General features: G+C 45.6%; 1 protein-coding gene across 3 annotated transcripts in view; it reads right to left on the bottom strand.

Annotated features, from left to right (window-relative positions):
• Nucleotides 1–23512, bottom strand: part of CLIC5 (chloride intracellular channel 5) — a 313960-nt gene that overhangs the window by 30528 nt on the left and 259920 nt on the right. For 2 of the 3 annotated variants that reach the window (XM_063115946.1, XM_063115945.1), the window contains exons 2-4: nucleotides 11192–11301; nucleotides 9764–9889; nucleotides 8305–8411 (exon numbers count right to left, since the gene is read on the bottom strand). In XM_063115946.1, the coding sequence (XP_062972016.1) occupies nucleotides 8305–8411; nucleotides 9764–9889; nucleotides 11192–11247 (289 nt within the window). In that variant the 5' untranslated portion in view covers nucleotides 11248–11301. The remainder of the gene's footprint in view (nucleotides 1–8304; nucleotides 8412–9763; nucleotides 9890–11191; nucleotides 11302–23512) is intronic. The other variant, XM_063115947.1, reaches the window with a different exon arrangement.

The following is a 23512-nucleotide window of genomic DNA, read 5'->3' as shown; positions in this document are numbered from 1 at the left end:
GAGTACAAAGTGTTTCAGCCGCTCCATCTACCCACTAGTCTTTCAAGAGCAGAGACATAGCTGCTTTTATCTGTATCTACAGTGTGATTGTGAAAAATAACTGGGATCCTTCACACTAGCTGATTTGGAGGGGGGAATCTGGCATACTGAGTATATCAAATGGTATTAATGTAGTTCTGTTGTGAAGGGAATGGAAGGCCCATGGGCCAAAGCCCAGAGCTCTGTCACCAAAGTGAACTGCTGGCTGCCTCCTCTCCTGTCTTTTATGGTGGGCTGGCAACTGGCTTGCTAGGCATGGGCCCTTCAAAGGGCAGCCAGTTGCGGATCCCTAGAATAAAACAAACCTGCCTTAAAGTGGCCCAAAGTCCCCAAAGCACAGGTACTCCGAGGAGCCTGCATACTCCTGTGAACGGCCTACTTATTTGTATCTCTTCAGAATTCATTGTGATTGTAGCAGACATGAGGAAATTAAAGTCTAGTTATGTCAACCACAGCACTAGGACGTCATAGAGAAAGTAAAAGGATAGAGTCACACTATATACTAAGGCCATGGCTAGACCTACCGGGTCTAGCGCTACGGAGGGGTTATGATCTCGCGATATGGCTATCATGAGATCTCTCTCTGTGTGTGTTTACACGTGGTGTGTGACATCCCAGGAGGAAGAGGACGTCACGCCCACCATTTTCTTTTTTTGGTATTTTTATCGTAGAAGGAGTGCATGAGCACTCATGCACAAACGGTACATTTTTTAAAAAAAAAAAACCTGCCCCACCCCACCCCTGATGGGCACAGAGCTCCTGAGGAACTCTGTGCCTCGTGCCCGGGTCCCGGGTCCTTGCAGTTACTCGTGAAGAGCTGGGACAACCGGTGATGCCTGGCCACACTTTCTGCGGAAAAAGCAGGGGGAAAGGGCCTTCCGATATCCCGGGGCAAGGGAGAGATCATGCCTCTCTGCTCCCAGGATGCCCTGTGCATCATGTGGATGTTTATTAAAATGATTTGGGTGATGTTGATGGTAGAAGGAATCAAGATGGCTGTAACTGAACTGGCTTGAAATAATAAATATGCACACTTTCTTTAAACACAGCTTGCCACATCCTGAGAATCTGGAATCAATTCCTTCTCTTTCAAGATGCTTAAAAGTTGTGGAACTTTGATATGGCAGAAATGTGTTTGCTTCCGGGCTTACAGCCCTAGCCAGCCTACTCCAAACTATTCAACTTATATATTTCAAGGCAGCAAAAAGGAGAAAGGGACTGAAAATGCAGGGGATTTCACATCAATTACCATAGGTTCCAAGTGAGCAAAAGACATTTTGCCATCAGCAGTTACCTCATAACTGTACAGAATATAGAGACAAGGAGAATGAATGAGTTAGGTGCTGCTTGATGTGCAATGACTCCCTTCTACAGTTTATAATCTTCCTCTGAATATTCAGGTCCCTTCCTTTATGCAGTGTCGAAATGACTAGTATAGGGCAACACAGTCATCATTCTAAACATACATATGCTGGTTTAGGGCAAAACAGGTATGATGCAGAAGATCAGAACTCCCAACTTCTTCAAAAGTTTTAAGTAGCTCCTGGTAGCTCCACTTCTGATCATAGTGCTAGGGAATTGTTTCCCTATAAGCCCATCTCAACTAACACCCTGCACCGCTGCTATTAGCCATGCATGGAAAAAGGACAGGAGGTTGCAGATACCTGTATTTTTCGCTAATAGCAACTGGGTCGAATAGCAACTTTTGAAGTGATGAAGATCAGCGCAGGGTTTGGGGGAAAGGGTTAAATAACCCCCTTCTCAACGCCACTGTACCAATCAAAACTGGAGCCCCTAGAGATCTCCTTAAATACAATTCATAGATATGCAGGTTGCTTACCTGTAACCGTAGTTCTTCGAGTGGTCATCTGTGCAGTCACACAACAGTGGGCTCTGCGCCTGCGCAGAGTCTCGTTCGGGAAAAACTTCTATAGCTGAGGCATTTTTGGTGGGAACCCCTCCCCCACGCTGTGCATGCGCATGCGCAAAGAGGGGGTTCCTGCCCATTACCTCAGTTCCTGGAGACCGACATTGTGGCCTCGGAACCGAGAGAATTCTCAGTATCAATGGAGACATCAACACCGAGAGAATGTTTTCATGACACTATTACCCTATCCATATAAGGGCATCTATTCCAATGAGGATGTCATTGAAGAGAAAATAAAAACATTTAGTTATAGACCTCATCGACACCGAAGAGGGGATGGTTGTGTGGGTTGTGTGACTGCACAGATGACCACTCGAAGAACTACGGTTACAGGTAAGTAACCTGCATTTCTTCTTCGTGGTCTCTGTGCATCACACAACAGTGGGAGATTAGTGAGCTGACTTACCAGAGGTGGGTCGGTGTCCTATGTCAATATAGATGATAGAACAGCTCTTCCGAAAGAGCAGTCAGCTCTGGCTTTTGTATCCAAGTGGTAGTGCTTAACAAAAGTAGATGGCTTCGACCAAGTTGCCGACCAAGTTGCCGCCTGACAAAGATCTGGAATAGGGACACCCCTTCCGAATGCTGTTGACGTTGCCATCGCTCTGGTGGAATGCGCCTGTATCGGTGTGTCCAGAGAGAGACCCGCTAGTTGATATGCCAGCGTGATGGTATCGACTATCCAAGCTGAAAGTCTCTGTGATGAAATAGGCATGCCCTTGTGTTGTCCAGAGTAAGAGACAAATAAACGAGTTGATTTGCGAAAAGATTCTGTCCGTTGTTTATAAAAAGCTAAAGCTCTTCGGACATCCAATGTGTGAAGGGTAATTTCCAATTTCGAAGACGGGGAAGGAAAAAATGCGGACAGGACAATGTCCTGATTTAGGTGAAAATCCGAAACTACCTTGGGGAGAAAGGTCACATCTGAATGTAACACAGCCTTATCTTTGTGAAAAGTTAGATAAGGGGGATCAACCCGGAGAGCTGCAAGCTCACTAGCCCTTCGGGCGGTGGCTATTAAAAACAGTGTTTTAAAGGAAAGTAGTCAGAGGTCCGTCGTGGCTAGTGGTTCAAAGGGTTTTGAATTTAAGGATTTCAATACCACTGAAATACTCCATGTCGGCATGCGTGAGCGGATTGGAGGTGCTAGGTTATTAAGCCCCTTTTAAAAACGTTTGGAAAGGGAATGTGAAAACACAGTGAAACTGTCGATATTGCAACGGACCGATGATATAGCTGACAAATAGACACGTATTGAGGATGTAGATAAGCCTCTTTCAGACAACGTTAGCAGAAACATTAAAAATTGGTGTATAGTGGGAGAAAAAGGATCAAAATTGTTGTCCTTGGCAAATGCCGAAAAAGAAGCCCGCTTGCGATTATACGATGTTCGAGTCGATGGCTTTCTAGCTGCATTGAGAATGACTTGTAGCTGGGTGGAAGTTAGATCTGAGGGGACAGTTGTATCCTCCAAGCTGTTAACCACAGCGTTTGTAAGTCGGGATGTCTGATTTTGCCGTGCTGTTGCATCAGCAATGTTGGGAGTAGCGGGAGCCATCGGTATCGAGTCCTCGACAGCCGTAGAAGTGTGGCGAACCACGTTTGTCTCGGCCACCAAGGGGTGATCAAGATGCAGTTGGTCCTGTTGGCAAGAATTTTGGCGATTACCCTGGCTATGATGGGAAAAGGGGGAAATGCATAGAAAAGAGCGTTTGTCCATTGAAGTGCAAAGGCATCGCCCTGTGAGTGTTTGCCTAGACCTGCACGACTGCAAAAAACTGGAACAAGCTTGTTTTCTTCTGTGGCAAATAAGTCTATGTCCGGGGTATCCCATGCATCAAATATTGTCCTGACAACTGTTCTGTGTAGTTGCCATTCGTGTGCAAGATGGTGAGAATGGCTTAGGAAATCTGCTAATTTGTTTTCGGTGCTGGCAATATGGATGGCAGTAATCGTGACGTTTCTTGGGATGCACCAATTGAAGATGTTGAGTGTCAATTTTAGAAGCCGTTTTGATCTGGTACCACCTTGTTTGTTTAGATATGCGACCACTGTTGTATTGAATGAGGTTATCTGGGTGAAGTGACTGGTAATTTCCAACTCAAAAGATCTGAGTGCTCGTTGAACTGCTCGAAGTTCTTAGAGATTTATGTGGTGTTTGGTTTCTTTCTTGGACCATCGTCCCTGAACAGTTAGTGCATCTAAATGTGCTCCCCAACCCTTCATTGACGCATCTGCGGTCAGTATCTTGGTTGGTTGTTTTTGAGTGAAAGGAATTCCTTGCATCAGGTTTTGTATTACTGTCCACCATATAAGAGAGTCTTTGATATCGATAGGTGGATAGAGTCGAAGATTCTTTGGGTCCCTTTGGGGGTTGAAGTGCCGTATGAACCATGACTGGAGCGGTCACGTTCCCCCCGATGCACGGACCCCCCCCTCCGCTTCACTTCCAGATCCGCGATTTTCGGATCGGGCTGCTTCGCCCCACCCCCGCTCCGCCCATGTCCGCTCTGCTCCGCTCGGAGCTCCGGATCTGGATCGGAGCTCCGTTTTCCCCCCCCCATAGGGTTGCATTGAAAGCTAAAAAAGTAAACAACTTTTTTCTGTTCAAGTTAGAAACCTCATGTTTGGCACCATGACACCTCATGGGGGTATACACATGCTCACCAAGTTTCAAGGGAATCCCATCATCCCCTGATTTTTGGAGAATTTTTGAAAATCGGGCACCCCATTCACACCCCTTTCCATAGCTCCGTCAATTTGCACGCTAAAAATCTCAAACTCGCCACCATGAGAGCTTATCCAGGGACACACAAGCATGCCCAGACTCAAGGCAGTCCCATCATCCCCTGATTTTTGGGGAATTTTTGAAAATCGGGCACCCTAATTCACACCCCTTTCGATAGCTCCGTCAATTTGCAAGTTAGAAACCTCAAACTCGGCACCATGATAGCTTATCCACATGTCCACATGGACGCCAAGTTTCAAGGCAATCCCATCATCCCCTGATTTTTGGGGAATTTTTGAAAATCAGGCACCCCATTCAGACCCCTTGGGATAGCTCCGTCAATTTGCATGTTAGAAACCTCAAACTCGGCACCATGATAGCTTATCCATGTGTCCACATGGACGCCCAGACTCAAGGCAATCCCATCATCCCCTGATTTTTGGCGCGGCTTAACTCACCCCAAATTGTCCCATTCTACAACTATGTCAATTTGCATGTTAGAAACCTCAAACTCGGCACCATGATAGCTTATCCACGTGTCCACATGGACGCCAAGTTTCAAGGCAATCCCATCATCCCCTGATTTTTGGGGAATTTATGAAAATCGGGCACCCCATTCACACCCCTTTCCATAGCTCTGTCATTTTGCATGTTAGAAACCTCAAACTTGGCACCATGAAAGCTAATCCATGTGTCTAATCCTACTGTATGTAGGGAAACGGGACAAGAAGTGTGTGTATGCTTTGCCCAAACAGGATTTAAATTGCTCAATCAGTGGCTGTTGCACTTCACAAACAGTGCACTGCACACACAGCACACTCACACAATCACACAGTCACACACAGAGTCCAAGTAACAGAGAGAAGAAATAGAGAATATTTTTTTTTGGTATTTTTTTGTATTTTTTGGTATATAGAAGGAAGGAAGATGAAACACAGTCAGGCTTTAAGAGAGGGGAGGGGGGACAAACAAACAAACAAACAAACACACACTCCAAAGTTTAAAAATAAAGTTTATATTAAATCAAAGTAAGGGAAAAACACAGAGCAAACTAAGCTAAAAGTCAGAAAGAAGCAAACAAACACACACACACACGCCAAGCTAAATCCTAATCTATCTCCAAAGTCCAAACACAGCAGCAGCACCTATAACTAACTCCTCTCTCCACGAACGCCAACCCACAAAGAGACACAAAGCAGAAAGCTCTGAGGGTGCCTCTGCTTTAGTCCCCCCCTCTAACGCTGGGATTGGAGGATGCTTCATGAGGTGATCAATTCTCATCAGGATTGGGAGTTGAATGTGCCTGTCATCGCTTCAAATAAACCCCGCCGCGACGCAGCCGGGTTTACCCTACCATTTGTATTGTAAATGTACCCGATTTTTTTAAAAAAACATAGCACGCGAACCAAAGGACACAGAAAGTTGAGAGTAGTCTCAAAATGACCCCCATCCACGACTGTCTAAGCACAAGAATTTTCAGAACGATAGCTTAAAAATCAACCCAGTTATCCCTGATTCTTTTCCGCAATGCAATCCTATGGGCGAAAACCGCCGTTTGACCCGCGCTGTCCCTGTTTGTTGACCCGATTTTTAAAAAAATATAGCACGCGACCCGCACGACACAGAGAGGTGAGAGTAGTCTCAAAATGACCCCCATCCACGACTGTCTAAGCACAAGAATTTTCAGAACGATAGCTTCAAAAACAACCCAGTTATCTATGGGCGAAATGTTTCAAGATGCCGATCGGAGCGCTCCGCGGAAAGAGAAGCGCTCCGCCAATGGGCGCTTCTCTTCGCCTTGCTTCTAGGGGTCCACGGTCCGCTTCTACTCCACCTCTGGGCAAGGCGGAGCAGGCCAATTCGCTCCTGCTTCTGCGCTTCTAATAGGAGCGGAGCACATGCCTACTGAGGAGCACTCAAAGGATTGGTGTAGCTCCGTGCAGGAAAATTAAAAAGGGTCTCTTGCTCCCAGTCCAAAACTCATGACCAGCGGGGCTTAAATGCGGGTGCTGCTAAAACTTTTCAATTTGGTCTCCCATCCAAACCCTGACCAGACCCAACCCTGCTTAGCTTCAGCAAAGTGGCTGGCTCCTATGCATTCAGGCTATTCCCTGGGACTTGTGTTAAGATGTTTTGGGAGGAGGGTTGTGTGTGCACTTATGACTATTGCCCTGCACTGCTGGCTAAGAATGAGGCAGGCAGTGGGCGGAGCAAACCCAGCAGCTCGGAGCAACCCAGAACAATGAAAGGATTTAACAATGTGCCCTGCAGTAACGTTCCAGCTAAACGTAAGTCATGCTAGTGTGCCCTGTGATACAGAGAACCGATACAGAGAACCACGTTAGAAAGGGACACTAGCAACGTTATAAGACTAGTGTAGATCCGGCCTGATTTCCAGTACCTGGACTCAGATGCAAAGGATTCATGTGTCAACTAAAGATTCCCATAAATTGACCACTTTCTGCAAAGAATCAGTTACTAGATTGAACCCTGAAGTCTCAAAAATGAGTGTGAATGGGAGTTTGTGGTGGTTTCCCCTCGAATTATCCCATGGCATATGAAAGCAGTTGTTTTTGTTGTTGTTTTTGTGAGCTCCATCACACAAGCCTCCACCCTGCTCTGGTGGGCACCCTGGGAGGGCTCTGTCCCCTTTCTCCAGTTTTTCCTTTGGCGCGGCATTAAAACTTAAGTATTTCAATGGAAGAGCAAGACAGGGTGCAGCGGGGGCTGCTTCCCCCTCCCACCTTGGGTCTCCACTATGGGAGGGGGTCGCTTTGCCCACCCACCCAGGAGAGGGGGGATGTCAGCTGCATAGGGTCTCAGCCTGAGCAGGAGCCTGAAGGCCGCCACCACCAGTCAGGTAACCGGGCAGGCTGACAGTGCCTTGGCTTGTCCCCCCCCCCCCCACTGCAAAGTCTGATTCCTTGGGAAGGACCAAGGAAGGGAGCAGCAGATGCAGCCTTTCCGATCACGGCGGCGGCCAGGAGCCATGTCCCCACCGGCTCCAGGCGCGCTCCTCCACCTTCCTCTCCCAACCAGCCCTGAAGGAGCCGAGCCCCTGCATGCTTACTCGGGAGTAACTCCACTCTCGAGGCGTGCCTAGGGTCTACGCATGCTCCATGGGGAGTAACTGCCCTTGAAATCAGCAAACAAACTCCCACCAAGTTCCCTGGCTTTTAGCACACAGAGCCCCCAGAAGCACTGGACTTTCAGCGTTCCATTTTGGGTTGCTTTTTTGGAAGGAAGAACCACAATCACAGCAGGACATGGGTGCCATCATGGGAGGACTTTGAATGCAATTCGCCATATAAGGTCTGCATCATAGATTCCTTTGCATACCTTTCATCATGAGAGCACACTATAACACTGGTGGGATGGAGCTCAAAGTAGAAGCATCTTGCCAATGGGAGTGGATATTTCACAATCAAAAGGGCTAGGACATAGCTTTGGGGGTGGAGTTTTGACCCTTAAGGATGGGCATATTCTGTATAAATGCGTTTGACACATGGGAGATAGGAAGTTAGTACCCTGCTATGATCAAAGAAGGGAGAAAGTACCAGTCAGAATTGGGAAGGCTGCAATGGAAGTGATTCACCACCACCACACTTACTGTTATTGTCCTGCTGCTTAGTATTTTTTATAAATGCAGAGAATTTGGAGAAGATATCTATGCCTGCAGTGTTCGATTCACGGTGCTTGGCAGCAAGCTTGGGATACCTACAAAAAAAAGGAGGTGGTTTTAAAAATAGTGTCTCTGTGGAAAATTAAAAATCAAAGACATTCCAAACACACACATACATGCACACGCACACATACGCACTGCTAAAAGATACATTTTGTTCACTGCAAGTGCTATTTGTGACATGGAGCAAAATTTCCGTGGATAACTAGCGGTTTTAAAGCTCTCTCATCTCAGCATGTCAGCCTCACAGGACCCTACTGAATATCATTATTGCCATAGGGAGCCAAGAATTTTTAATGTCACACAGTGACGGCTTTATGACAAGGTTAATTGCACTGGCGCTTAATGTGACAGGAACCAAGGAACAGCAACCTTAAATCAGAATAAGTCATGTATTTTCAAAAACTGTGGAGGAGTTTGGCAGCAAGCTGCTTTTTACTCTTGGTGGCCATGTGCTTATTTCCCCATGGAGAAAACCTATCTGAGATATAATAGGCACTTTTCAGTATAACAATGGAGTGAGCAGTATGGGGGTTCTGACTATGGGCTCTCCTAAAGAACCGTGTGATGAAAAGCAGTACGGAGCAGGAAAGCAACAACAGATCAGTGCTGCCAACTGCTGAAAAGTGCATTGTAATTCTTTGAAAAATCCCTGTTGTTTTCTGTGGGCTGAAGATTAGACTCTCAAAAGATCAGCCAAGTTTTAATGTCAGCCACCAGGGATAATGAGAGGCTATAGAACAGACCTGTGCCAAATGCAGCTTGCTAGCCTGGAACTGCAAAACCGGGAGGAGATATCAAACCCCTGGCAGACCACAATACAGTGCTGGTGGGCTAGGTTCATTTAGGCAGATCATGCGTGGGACAGGCGTGCTGTAAAGGTTGAAACCATCCCATAACATTTTCATGCCTCTGTGCTACATACAATGGAGGGGGGATGGGACATGTGCCAAGTTTCACAAATAATGTGCTGGGCCCTATTCTAAGTTTTTATGTGCTTTAAATCTGACATTCTAGTTCTGGGGGGCTTGGAGAAGTAAATAAACCAAGCAGCATGTCAGGAGGCTGAGGCTCAGTCCATGGGGCTTAATTTGAAATGGGACTGCTTGAGCTAGAGATTTGTAAAAGAGGTGGTCCCCTGGCCAGGAGTCTGAGCTCTGGCCATCAATCCAGGCTCAAATTAATACCAGCTCATTGTGTTACCAGCTTGGGGAGGAGGGGAGGTAATAAATAAAATCATTATTTTATCCTGGCTGACTAGCTTTGAGGCAGGCAGGTTAATAATAACAGAGAAGCAGGGATTGGAGCATCAATTTGTACTTTACTTTGTGCTGGTCGATCATACCATCATTTAAAGAAAACCTTCCAAAAAATTATAATTGATTACTTTGGAGGTGAAAGGGTTTCCTCCAAAAATTCCTCAATTTTGTTGATATCTGTCTTGACGTCCCCATTAAAAGTCAGGAATGGTGGGTGGGTCCCAGGAGCTAAATTATGTAAGTCAGCTGGTTTTCTGCGGAAACCAAAAGAAAATTCAAGATATTACTAATCATATATGCAATTACTGCTTATATTATCCCTGTTGGTTTTGTAATACTAAGGAAGTCAGCTCTTTACCCTTTCCATGTAGTATACACAGAGGCCTTAGCTAGACCTAAGGTTTATCCCGGGATCATCCTGGAGTCATCCCTGTTCATGTAAATGACACACAGGGGATCCCGGGAACAGGCAGGGATGACCCCGGGACGATTCCGGGATAAACCTTAGGTCTAGCTAAGGCCTTAATGAGCCCAGTCTGGTAAGCAAAGTAGGATTTTCCTATCCGTATGAGAAAACCAAGGCCATAGCTAGACCTAAGGTTTATCCCTGGATCATCCAGGGGTCAAACCTGTTCATCTAGGTGACACACAGGGGATCCAGTGCTCAGGCAGGGGCGAACCCTGGATGATCCCAGGATAAACCTTAGGTCTAACCCCCTATCTCTTATCAAATAATTTTAATCAAGAACCTTTACCTTTTCAGGTCAACTGTGGTAACATTGAATACATGGCAGAAATTCAAAGAATCTGTTCGATTTCTGTTTGTTACAAGAATGATTGTGCCAACAGACAGGGCCGGTGCTACCATAGAGGCCACTCAGGCGGCCGCCTAGAGCGCCAAGCTAAGAGGGGCACCGGGCACAGTGCAGCACTTACACGTGTTGGCTGTGAATTGGCCCGGCCTGAGGATTCAGCTGGGCCTGGGCAGGCGAGATGGCGCCCTGCTCCCGCCCAGCTGAAGCAAAGCCAGGGACACTGGGGTGGGGGTGGGGTGGCTCCACGTTCAGACTTCTGGAACGTGCCCGGAAGAGAGAGAGAGAGAATGTATGGGTGAATGGGGTGCATGGGGCCTTTGAGTGAATGCATGTGTTCATGCGTGTGTTTGCTTGGAGTGAGTGATGCTGAGTGTGTGTGTGCGCACATGTGTGTGAGTTGGGGGGGATGATTTGGAGGTGTTATTCCTATTAAATAATGCATTTTAGACCCATAGACGTTCCTTTCCAATTTGTTTGCTATAATCGGCATGACGTATTTCTTGCACTTTAAAATAAATTTAGCAGTTTCAAGTTTTGTGCTTCTTTTTTTTTTCCGTGAAACATCTGTTCTTAAAAATCAAAGTTGGCATTTTTGGTGTGTGTGTGTGTGTGTGTGTGTGTGTGTGAAAGTAGCTCACCTTGCCTAGGGCGCAAAATAGCCTGGCACCGGCCCTGCCAACAGAGATCAAAATTATGAAACCCCCTATGTCTTATCAAATAATTTTAATCAAGAACCTTTACCTTTTCAGGTCAACTGTGGTAACATTGAACACAACTCCTTTGAGCCAAAGGATCATGAAGAGACGCTGTGAGAAAGGACAGTTCCCAATGCTTTCTCCATCTACTCCAGCCTAGAGGGAAAAGGAAATGGGCAAGAGAATTAGCCAGATACAAGCTTGGCTCAAGAAAAAAAAAACCTGTGTGCTTTTAATGCTGAATATCAGGATAGAGCGAATGGGTTTCCCAGTTAACTCCATTCCAGGAACATGCATCAAAATTCTTCCTTCTAATCATAACTCCCCATATAACAAAGGTATTAGTACAGTCATTTCCAGACAGTATGTTAAAAGCTGAATCTTTCAGAATAACATCTGGCACTGAGCATTCTCAAGGTTTAAAGGGATTGGATCTCAAACATTAAGTTAAGGGTGTGTGTACAAGCAAAACTCAAGTTCATCAAAGTTCCCAAAATTCCACTTTGAAGCTTGCTTCATCTCATGTCTGTATTAGATTAAGATTTCTTTCCTCTTCACATGGAAATTCATGCATATTTTTATGAGTCTTTTCCCTAATGTATGCATCAATTGTGAGTATCTTTGAAATATATGGATTCTTCCCCCATTGATTACAGTGTGTTTGGGTGCATGTTTCATGCACATTTTTCGAATGTACACATGCTGTTGAATGCATTTGGGAGTGTGTGTCCATGAATCACATTGCAAAATGCAGAGGCCAGATTGATAACGGGGACCAGACGTTCTGGCCAGCCTTCATCAGCTGCCTGTATGTTTTCCGAGCCCAATTCAAGGTGCTGGTTTTAACCTATAAAGCCTTACATGGCTTGGAACTGCAACACCTGACAGAGAGCCTCTTCCAACATGAACCTACCCATACACATTGCTGTCTTTTCGGTGCCAGGTCAAGACTTTTCTCTTTTCTCAGGCATTTTGCAGCATGTGAGGAGTTTCAATCAATCCCGGATTTATTATTATTATTATTATTATTATTATTATTATTATTATTATTATTTTATATAGCACCATCAGTGTACATGGTGCTGTACAGAGGATTTGTAATACGGTTTGGCTGATTGCTCAAAGCTGTTTTAGATTTCTGTTGTTACTGTCTGTTTTGATTTTTTGGTATGTTTTTAAATTTTGCATATTGTTTTTAATGTTTAAATCTTTAAAAATCACCCAGAACGCTTCAGCTATGGGGCGGTACAGAAATGTAGACGACGACGACGACAACAACAACAACAACAACAACAACACAACAGCTGCACCAGCAAGTTTGGAAATGTATGGACTTCAACAGCAAATTGTGTTTGAGACCATATTCAGTCCAGAAGGTGCGAAACAGGTGAATCCTGATCAAAAATGAATGGAAAAGAATTTCTCAGTAAAACGCAATAATGCCTAAGCAGATGTCACATTAAATTTCAGATATGGATGGAATGTCTAACTTTCCATCATTTAAAGCACAGATAATGATCATGAGACCAGTTTGGTTCCAGCTGTAGCACTTGTCAGGTTTCTACAAGCTGCTGACTTCATGTCATCCCACTTTTTAAAAAGCCTGCAGATACCAGCTCACCTCCATTTTGTCCCCATACTATTTTGTCTCTCAGTCGCCATCTTGCCTGTAGTTGTTTATCTGGCAAGAGCCGGTAATGGAAAAGAGAAGCACTCTCACCTAAGTGCCTCTGAGTATAGAACACTTGGGCATGAAATGACATGCTGCTGTGATGGAGACACCACCTTGCCACTCACTGATTGACAATGCCAAGAGCCCCGTGTTCTTTTGTGACTAGTACCAAACACATCCATCCTGCCTCTACTATCACTTTCTTCAGAAGGCAGCTTTGGTATCTCCACACCTTTTGTTTCACTGGGAAGCCCCTTTCAGCAGACAATCTGGGTTCTGTTTCCTAAGTGGCCTTGGATTCCTGAACACAGTGTGCTTTGGGAAAGTGGTCGACATTCACACTGCCCAATCATGGTTCTCTCTTGAAGCACCTGGCCCAGTGCCTGCCCTTGCACCTCTGCATTCCTCAATCCTGCCCAATGAAAGCTCTGTTATGGCCCAGGAAGGCCTGTTTCCCCTGCATTTTGGATTTAGCCAGTCCTTGAGGATCTTGCTCCATCTCCCTTGGATGTGCTTCTCAGCAGTCATGAGAAGGGATAGGTAAAATATTTCACCCTCAAACATAAAATTTTGAAAAATCAAATGATCATATTGGTCACATCACTCAGTTGGAGCTACAGCAGGCCTGCACAATGCATGACCCTCCCAGTTAAATGCAGCCCATCAGCACATCCGTAGTTTGCCAGGTGCTAGGCAACCCCTGTTTTGCAATTCCAGACAAGTATCAGTATGTGACCATATGACACGAAAAGCCCAGATTTGACAGGATTTTTGGTAACAAATCCAGGAAGGGGGAATTATGAAATTTGAAGAAAAATCTGGATTTTCCCCATCCTCCCCATCCAAAGGGCAGCTCTACTTTAATGAAAATTAGTGAAAATGCTTATATCTCTGTCGTTTTTACACATAAAGAGATAAAATGTGGCATGATGATAGCTGCTAGGCAGGGCTTTAGCCATGCCAAATTTGAAACAGATTCGTTCATCTGTTGATTTTTATGTATTTTTTTAAAAAAATTGAGGCGATATATATATATATATATATATATATATATTAAAAAACATCATTTTTAAAGATAAAGAGCTGAAACTTGGCACCATGATAGCTTTTAGTTAGGGATTTAGCAATACCAAATTTGGATCAGATCCAATCATCCGTTGATTTTTAGGGATTTTTTAAAATTTGAGGTTTTAAAATCATTATTTTTAAAAACCATCATTTTTAAAGATAAAGGGATGAAACTTGGCACCATCAATGCTGTTAAGGAGGACTTTAGCCATGCCAAGTTTGAAGCAGATCTGTTCATTCATTGAATTTTAGGATTTTTTTTAAAAGTTTGATGTTTTAGAATTATTATTTTTTAAATGTCATTTTTAAAGGTAAAGAGCTGAAACTTGGCAACATGATAGCTCTTAAGGAGCGATTTAGCCATGCCAAGTTGGAAGCAGATATGTTCATCCGTTGATATTTAAGATTTAAAAATAAGTTCAAGGTTTTAAAATTGTTTTAAAAAAACCACTGGAGCCATATCCTTCAAACTCAGGTTGTCAAACCTCCACTTTGGGGTCTTGCACCTTGAGCAGTTTCAGCCCTTGGCATCAAGGGGATCTTCAGTTTAAGATAAGAAGTGCTGGGTGAGCAAGGCACCTTTCCTGTTGCAGATTTGGTGGGCAGTTGGGTACCTGGAGCTCAGCAGATCACAAATCAAAATGTGGGAAAGGAGAGGTCAGTCAAAGTAGCCCACAGGGCAAAACAGAATGGGCCAGAGGCCTGTTTCTCAGAGTTCCACATCATAGGTGATGAAGGGTTATCCTTAGATAAAAACACTCACAACCAACAGTGAGGTGCCAGTTGACAGAGAGGCTCTCATCTTTGTGGATTCCCTGTTGCTCTAGATGTTGGAACCTGGCATGTCATTGCTTTGCTTCACTACCCCTTCCCTTCCACTTCACTTTGTTCATTTATTTATTTATTTATTTATTACACTTATATACCACCCCCATAGCCAGGGCTCGCTGGGTGGTTTACAGAAATTGTGAGCAAGGCTGTGTCTGTACTGCTGGCATGCAATGCAGAACGTTCGAAGTGCATGTCAGAGAAAAATAGATAGATTTGCAGCTTTGGCTGGCTGGCATATCTCTTAGAGACAGAGCCTATATGACAATGGGATTGCTCCTCATTGAATATAAACCCAAATTTTCATTGATTTGAATTTAGGTAAAGAGCATCACACTGCAGCAGCAACAGCGATTTATCCCCTGAATTTTTTTGTAGTGCAGTTATTAATGTGCAGGTGCACATATATGCATATATGATGATATGATGCTACAGAGTAGAGATGAGGAAAGCTATAAATTGTATATGTGGAGCTCCGCAGATTCATAAAAGAGACAAATCGGGAAGGAGGGAAAGGAACGAGGCAGCAGAGGAGGATGTGAGAGGGGGAATGAACACGTTTCCTCCTTCTGGATGCCCTTTATCCCTCTTTGTTTTAATAACCTCTATATCGGAGCTCCACAGAATCATAGAATTCAAACTGAGAACAGCACGAACTAACGAGCAGCCGATAGGCGGGAAGGCAGGAAATCGGCCAATAACTTTGTCCAACCCTCAAAGCTATGCCCACATGTCAAAATGCGATTTAACTCCCCAATGACACATAACCATAACGCCGTGCAAAATCAGACGTTGAACCAAAAGTCGCGGTAAATCACAAATGTGAATATGAACATTGTGCTAAAAACCCAGTGCTACGGCGAATGGATGGCTTCGTTATGTGTCCTAAAATGTGAATATGCGCATTTATGTTGGGGTAAAGAAGCTGTTATAGAAATTCCCACAGTTAGACTGAAGACACAACTCAGAGATGGCTGTAGCTGAACCCTGAGAGGCTGGTGTGTCACACAAAGCCTTTTTAAGAGCATCTCAGAGTCCAGTGTTGGGGCAGGCAGAGGCAGCTGGCAGTGGAGTTTTTTTAAAAAAAAACAAGAGTCACTGGATGCAATCAAACTATTGTCACCCTCCCGCCAGCCGCAGGGTACAAGTGCACAGCTTGACTGGACTTTTGGGGGACTTCCAGGGCCGGTGCTACCATAGAGGCCACTCAGGTGGCTGCCTAGAGCACCAAGCTAAGAAGGACGCCGGGCACAGCACAGCACTCACGCACGTTGGCTGTGAGCCCGCCCAGCCCAGCCCAGCCCAAGGATTCAGCTGGGCCTGGGTGGGCGAGATGGCACCCCACGCCCGCCCAGCTGAAGCGAAGCCAGGGACGCTGGGGTGGGGGTGGGGCAGCTCCACATTCAGACTTCCAGAATGCACCTGGAAAGAGAGAGAGAGAGAAAATGTATGGGTGAATGGGGTGCATGGGGTCTTTGACTGAATGCATGTGTTTATGCGCATGTTTGTTTGGAGTGAGGGATGCTGAGTGTGTGTGTGTGTGCGTGTGCGTGTGTGAGTTGGGGAACCAGTGACCTAGGGAAGTGGTGGGCTCTCCCACACTAGAGGCCTTCAAGAGGCAGCTGGGCAGCCCTCTGTCAGGGATGCTTTAAAGGTGGATTCCTGCATTGAGCAGGGGGTTGGACTCGATGGCCTTATAGGCCCCTTCCAACTCTACTCTTCTATTATTCTATGGGGGGGATGATTTAGAGGTGATATTCCTATTAAATAATGCATTTTAGACCCATAGACGTTCCTTTCCAATTTGTTTGCTATAATTGGCATGACGTATTTCTTGCACTTTAAAATAAATTTAGCAGTTTCAAGTTTTGTGCTTCTTATTTTTTCCAGGAAACATATGTTCTTAAAAATCAAAGTTGGCATTTTTGGGGGGCGGGGGGTGAAAGTAGCTCACCTTGCCTAGGGTGCAAAATAGTCTGGCACCGGCCCTGGGGACTTCAGCAAAGAGAGGGGGGTGGGGGATTGTTTGAGGATGGCGATGTTGCTTGGCTGGAATAAGGCAGAGAGCGGCTGAAGGCAACCCAGATGTACTTGTAGCTTGGCCCTGAGAGGCTGGCTTGCTGCCCAGGATGTTTTAAGAGTGCATTAGAGTTGAGCAGTTGTGTGGGGGGAAAGGAGGTAGAGGCAGCTGATGGTGGAGGTTTTTAAAGTAAGAGTCACCGAACATGACCAAGCAATAAGCTGCAATAAGCAATATCCCTAGTCACAAGTGTGCAGCCCAGCTGGACTGTCGGCAGACCTTGGCAGAGCGGTGGGTGGCGGTGGGGAGATGGTTTGAGGCTGGAGGAATTTGTTTGGCTGCAATGACTTAGGCCACAGCTAGACCTAAGGTTTATCCTGGGATCATCCAGGGTTTGCCCCTGCCTGAGCACTGGATCATCTGTGTATCAATGCAAGTTGCTTACCCGTAACTGTAGTTCTTCGAGTGGTCATCTGTGCAGTCACACATATGGGCCCTGCGCCTGCGTGGAGCTGTTGTCGGGAAACTTCTAAAGCTGAGCTTTTGGCGGGAACCCTCCCCCACTCCCTAGTGCGCATGTCTAGGAGGGTTCCCGCCCAGCTCCTCAGTTCTCCTGAGACCTTAGCCTCGGTACCAAGGAGTATTTGTTCTATATAATGTAGCACCACACCGAAGTGGGGACGGTGGGTGGGTTGTGTGACTGCACAGATGACCACTTGAAGAACTACAGTTACAGGTAAGCAACTTGCATTTCTTCTTCGTGGTCTCTGTGCATCACACATATGGGCGATTAGCAAGCTGACTTACCAGAGGTGGGTAGGTGTCAGTGCAGAATTGATGACAGGACCGCTCTCCCAAACGTACAGTTGGCTCTGGCTCTCATATCGAGTCTGTAATGTCGAATGAAGGTCGTAGACTTTGACCATGTTGCAGCTCTACACAGTTCTGTGACTGAAACGCCTCTATTGAATGCAGTAGACGTTGCGACTGCTCTTGTGGAATGGGCTTTGACACAAGTTGGAGGTGTCATGCCTGCTAGTTCATAAGCCAGAGATATGGCCTGAACTATCCATGATGATATTCTCTGTTTTGATGCAGGTAAGCCTCTCCGAGGCCCACTATGACAGACGAAGAGTCGCTGGGACTTGCGGATGGAATCTGTGCGAGATTTATAAAAAGCCAAAGCCCGTCTAACATCTAGCATGTGAAGTGACCTTTCAATATCCGATGCAGGGGCTGGGAAGAAAGCTGGGAGGATGATGTCCTGATTTACGTGGAATGATGATATAACCTTAGGGAGGAACTGACTATCTGGACGCAGCACACCCTTATCTCGATGGAATGTTAGGTACGGTTCGTCTATTCTGAGTGCTGCCAGTTCACCTACTCTTCTCGCAGTGGTGATTGCAATGAGAAAAACAAGTTTGAGTGTTAACAGTCTCAAATCAACTGTGGCTAATGGCTCAAAAGGTTTGGATAACAGGGCATGGAGTACAACGGATAAACTCCATGGCAGAACAGGGGATTTAACAGGAGGATGTAAGTTATGGAGGCCCTTTAAAAACTTTTGTACCACTGGGTGTACGAATGCGGAAACTCCATCCAATTTTTCATGGTATGCAGTAATTGCAGCCAGGTAAACTCTTATTGATGAGTATTTCAGTTTTCTTTGAACTAATTGTAACAAAAACAATAAAATTATGTTTATATTGCATTTTCACAGTTCAGAGTCCTTCATTATGGCAAACCTTGACAGTCTTGTTGACGGTTTTAGAGCCGCGTCAAGAATGACCTGTATTTCAGGTGTGTAGGTATCCTGATTTATATTGGCGTTAGTCTCCAGGCCGTTAGATGTAGAGAGTCCAGGTCTGGGTGATGGACTCGACCCCCGCTCTGGTAGATTAGATCTATTCTCATTGGCAACCGGAAGAATCTCCCCTGAGCTCTGTCTAGGAGAGGGACAAACCAAGGTTGCCTGGGCCACCATGGGGCCAGAACAATGCAGTTGGCATTGTCCATTATGATCTTTGCCACTGTCCTTGTTAGTAGAGGAATTGGTGGGTATAGGTAGAGGAGGCCTGTGTTCCACTTGTGTAGAAACGCGTCCCCCATCGATTGGTGTCCTATTCCTGCTTTGGTGCAGAATTGGTCGCAGACACTGTTGGCGGATGTGGCAAACAGATCGATGGATGGGGTGCCTCATCTGTCGAATACATCTTGGATGACGTCTGGGTGAATTTGCCATTCGTGGGCAGATGTCATAGTTCTGCTGAGTCGGTCTGCGAGTTGGTTGCGATCTCCTGCAATGTGTACTGCAGTAATGGTGATGTGGTGAGCATTGCACCATTCTAGGATTTGGATGGTGAGGTGAACTAACGGTATTGACCTGGTTCCACCTTGTTTGTTCAGGTGGAAGACTACAGTTGTGTTGTCCGATGTTATTTGAATATGTTGCTTGTAAAGTTGTGTCTGGAACGCTTTTAGTGCTTTTTGAACTGCAAGTAGTTCTAGCATGTTGATGTGTCTGTGTCTGTCCTTGCCAGTCCAGCGTCCTTGTACTGTGAGATTCTTGTAGTGAGCTCCCCATCCTACACTCGAGGCATCGATTGTTATGATCCTTGAAGGCTCTGAGGGGTAGATTGTGGGGGGACATCCACCATAGTAATGACCTTTGCACTTCTGGTGGTACGTGAAGCGTGAAGCGTGAAGCGTCTTGTGTTTTGTTTTGGATTGAATAACCTTGTGAACCAAAGTTGCATTCTTCGCATTTTCAGATGTGCAAGTTTTATCACCATAGTGGTGGATGCCATTAAGCCTAACATTCTTTGGATGGTAATGGCCTTTTGTTTGCTTTGCTTTCTTATTGCCCTTGCTAGGGGATGATGGTTTTTGCCCTGTCCAAGGGAAGAGATGCTCTGCACAGGTCTGCATTGAGGATTGCCCCTATGAATTTTATGGATCCTGTTGGGGTTATGCAAGATTTTTCTGTGTTTATGTAGAGACCTAAATCTCGAAGTAGGAGCTGTATGGTATGTAGATTGTAAGTTAACGACTGACGGGATTGTGCGACTATCAGCCAGTCGTCTATGTAAGGGTAGACCTGGATTCTTTGCTGTCGTAGGTAGGCACATACTACAGCCATGCACTTCGTGAACATGCGTGGTGCTGTGGACAGGCCAAATGGTAGCACTGTGAATTGGAATGCCTGTTGTCCTATGAGAAATCTTAGGTACTGCTGACTTTGGGCATGTATGTCGATATGAAAGTACGCATCTTTCAGGTCTATGGATGCGAACCAGGCATGTTCTGAGAGCAGTGGTAGTATGTTGGCTAGGGAGACCATTCTGAATTTTTTGGGGGGTTATGTAAGTGTTTAAATCTCTTAAGTCTAAAATAGGACGTAGGCCGCCATCCTTTTTTGGTAAGGTGAAATAGCGGGAGTAGAATCCCTGATGTATTTATTTTATTTATTTATTTATTTATTTTATTTATTTATTACATTTTTATACCGCCCAATAGCCGAAGCTCTCTGGGCAGTTCACAAAAATTAAAACCATCATAAAACATCCAACAGGTTAAAAACACAAATACAAAATACAATATAAAAAGCACAACCAGGATAAAAACCACGCAGCAAAATTGATATAAGGTTAAAATACAGAGTTAAAACAGTATAATTTAAAATTAAGTTAAAATTAAGTGTTAAAATACTGAGTGAATAAAAAGGTCTTCAGCTGGCGACGAAAGGACTACAGTGTAGGCGCCAGGCGGACCTCTCTGGGGAGCTCATTCCACAACCGGGGTGCCACAGCGGAGAAAGCCCTCCTCTTAGTAGCCACCTGCCTCACTTCCTTTGGCAGGGGCTCACGGAGAAGGGCCCCTGTAGATGATCTTAAGGTCCGGGTAGGTACATATGGGAGGAGGCGTTCCTTCAAATAACCTGGCCCCAAACCGTTTAGGGCTTTAAATGTCAATACCAGCACTTTGAATCGGGCCCGGACCTGGACTGGCAGCCAATGAAGTTGTAAAAGGACTGGCGTAATGTGATCTCGCCAGCCAGTCCCTGTTAGTAAATGGGCTGCCCTGTTTTGTACCAGCTGAAGCTTCCGGACCGTTTTCAAAGGCAGCCCCACGTATAACGCATTGCAGTAATCCAAACGAGAGGTTATCAGAGCATGGATAACTGTAGCTAGGCTATCACTGTCCAGATAAGGGCGCAGTTGGTATATCAGCCTAAGCTGATAAAAGGTGCTCTTTGCCACTGAGTTCACCTGTGCCTCAAGTGACAGTTCTGGATCGAAGAGCACCCCCAAACTACGGACCCGATCCTTTAGGGAGAGTGCAACCCCGTCCAGGACAGGGAAAACATCACCTCGCCAGACAATTGAACCACCCGCTAACAGTACCTCCGTCTTGTCTGGATTGAGTCTCAGTTTGTTAGCCCTCATCCAGTCCATTACTGTGCCCAGGCACTGGTTCAGAACAGCCACTGCCTCACCTGGGTTTGATGAAAAGGAAAGGTAGAGCTGGGTATCATCCGCATATTGATGACACCTTAGTCTGGGATCTGGGTATTTTGATGATGGCTCCCTTTGCTAAGAGGGATAGAACCTCTTGCTTTAATGGTGTTGAAGGGGTCGTAATGCGAAAGATACTGGATGGTGGTAGTGTGTCGAATTCTATTCGATATCCCTGTGCAATTATGGAAAGGACCCATCTGTCTGATGTGATGTGTGTCCATGTTGAGAGGAATTTGGATAGGTGTTGGCCGAATGGGGTGATTTGTTTGGTGGTTTTGACTGTCCAGTCAAAGCCACTGTTGGTTGTTGAAGTCAGTTTTACGTCTCTGGAAATGGTTTCGTGAAGAAGGAAATTGGCCCTTGTTTGGTTTCTGTTGTTGTATTTGTTGCTGCTGGAAACGTCCTTGTTGAAATCTGGGGCGATCGTTTTGGTATCTTTGGTATTGAGCTTGTGGCTGTCTATACCAACGTCTCTGTTTGAACTGTTGAGTAGGGAAAATTAGTTCCATTTTTCTAACCGTTGTCCTAGCCTTCTGTACTGAGTCCATGGACTCATCGGTCTTGGAATTAAATAATCCCTCACCATCGAATGGGAGGTCTTCGATGCGGGTTTTTGCTTCTTGTGACAGTGCAGTCGATCTGAGCCATGCATGGCGATGGAGTGCGACGGCACCAACCATTACCTTTGAGCCACAATCAGTCTGATGCTTTGAGGTATTAATTTGTTGTTTAGCAAGCCTTATTGCCTCGTCTGTAAAAACACGGGCAAGTTCTCTTTGGTCATCGCTTAAGTTATTGCAGAGCGATGCGATTTTATCAAGTAAGAAAACCTGATATCATGCCATTGTGGCTTGATAATTTGATACCTTTAGGCTTAGTGAAGCTGATGAATAGAATCTTCTTCCCATCAAGTCTAGCCGTCTGCCCTCTTTATCCACTGGCGCTGAATGGGTACGTTGTGAACACCCTTGTGCTGATTCGACAATAATCAAATTTGGTTGTGGATGACAAAATAGGAATTCCACATCCTTTTCTAGGACTTTATACATACTTTCCAACTTCTTTGATGCTGGGGGCATCGATGCTGGTTGTTTCCAAGATTGTTGGATTGTTTGTAAAAGTATTGGCAACGCCGATTCTGTATTAATAACATCAAAGATTGGGTCGTCTAGTGCCTGTAGTGGTTGTGATGTTTGCAGACCCAAGGATTGTGCCATACGTTGTATTTGGTCTGAGAAGTGGGTGAGATCTTCAGATGGTGAAAGTGGCTCGTGCGGTACTACTATTCCATCTGGGGAAGCAATGGAAGGAGCAATAGAGGAGTAAGAGGCTGAATCAGACTGGTAGTCATGTTAGTGAACGCAGGGAGGCTACTTGTAACTGGGGTGTGCACGGACCCCCCGCTCCGCTTCTCTTCCAGATCCACGATTTGTGGATCGGGCCGCTTCGCTCCATTCCCCGCTCTGCCCATGTCCGCTCCGCTCCGCTGTGGAGCTCCGGATCCGGATCGGAGCTCCATTTCCCCCCCCCCCCATAGGCTTGCATTAAGCTAAAAAAGTATACAACTTTTTTTCTGTGAAAGTTAGAAACCTCAAGTTTGGCACCATGACACCTCATGGATGTATACACACGCATGCCAAGACTCAAGGCAATCCCATCATCCCCTGATTTTTGGGGAATTTATGAAAATCCAACACCCCATTCACACCCCTTTTGATAGCTCCGTCAATGTGCACGTTAAAAACCTCAAACTCGCCACCATGATAGCTTATCCAGGGATACACAAGCACGCCCAGACTCAAGGCAGTCCCATCATCCCCTGATTTTGGGGGAATTTATGAAAATCGGGCACCCCATTCACACCCCTTTCCATAGCTCCATCAATGTGCACGTTAAAAACCTCAAACTTGCCACCATGATAGCTTATCCAGGGATACACACGCATGCCCAGACTCAAGGCAGTCCCATCATCCCCTGTTTTTTGGCGGGGCTTAAACCTGCAGACATCTCAATGGGGGCATTTCAAAGGAAATCCCAACATGCCATGAATTGGGTAGAGATAAACTTATGAATCTTCTTCCACACTTGAAAAATGGATTTGGAACTTCCAAAAGTCTAATTGAGCGCAGGAAGGACTTCTCCCCTGAGTCAAAGCCAGACACACACAACATCCCTGCGAGGCGGGCAGGGGAGGAGGGAAGGAAGGCAGGCAGGCAGCAGACATTTCTGGGGGCATAAGGAAGTGAGCCAAGGATAAGC

The sequence above is a fragment of the Elgaria multicarinata genome, chromosome 2, assembly GCF_023053635.1.
Source record: "Elgaria multicarinata webbii isolate HBS135686 ecotype San Diego chromosome 2, rElgMul1.1.pri, whole genome shotgun sequence".
NCBI classification, from domain to species: domain Eukaryota; kingdom Metazoa; phylum Chordata; class Lepidosauria; order Squamata; family Anguidae; genus Elgaria; species Elgaria multicarinata.
This window is presented reverse-complemented; position numbering and strand designations above follow the sequence as displayed.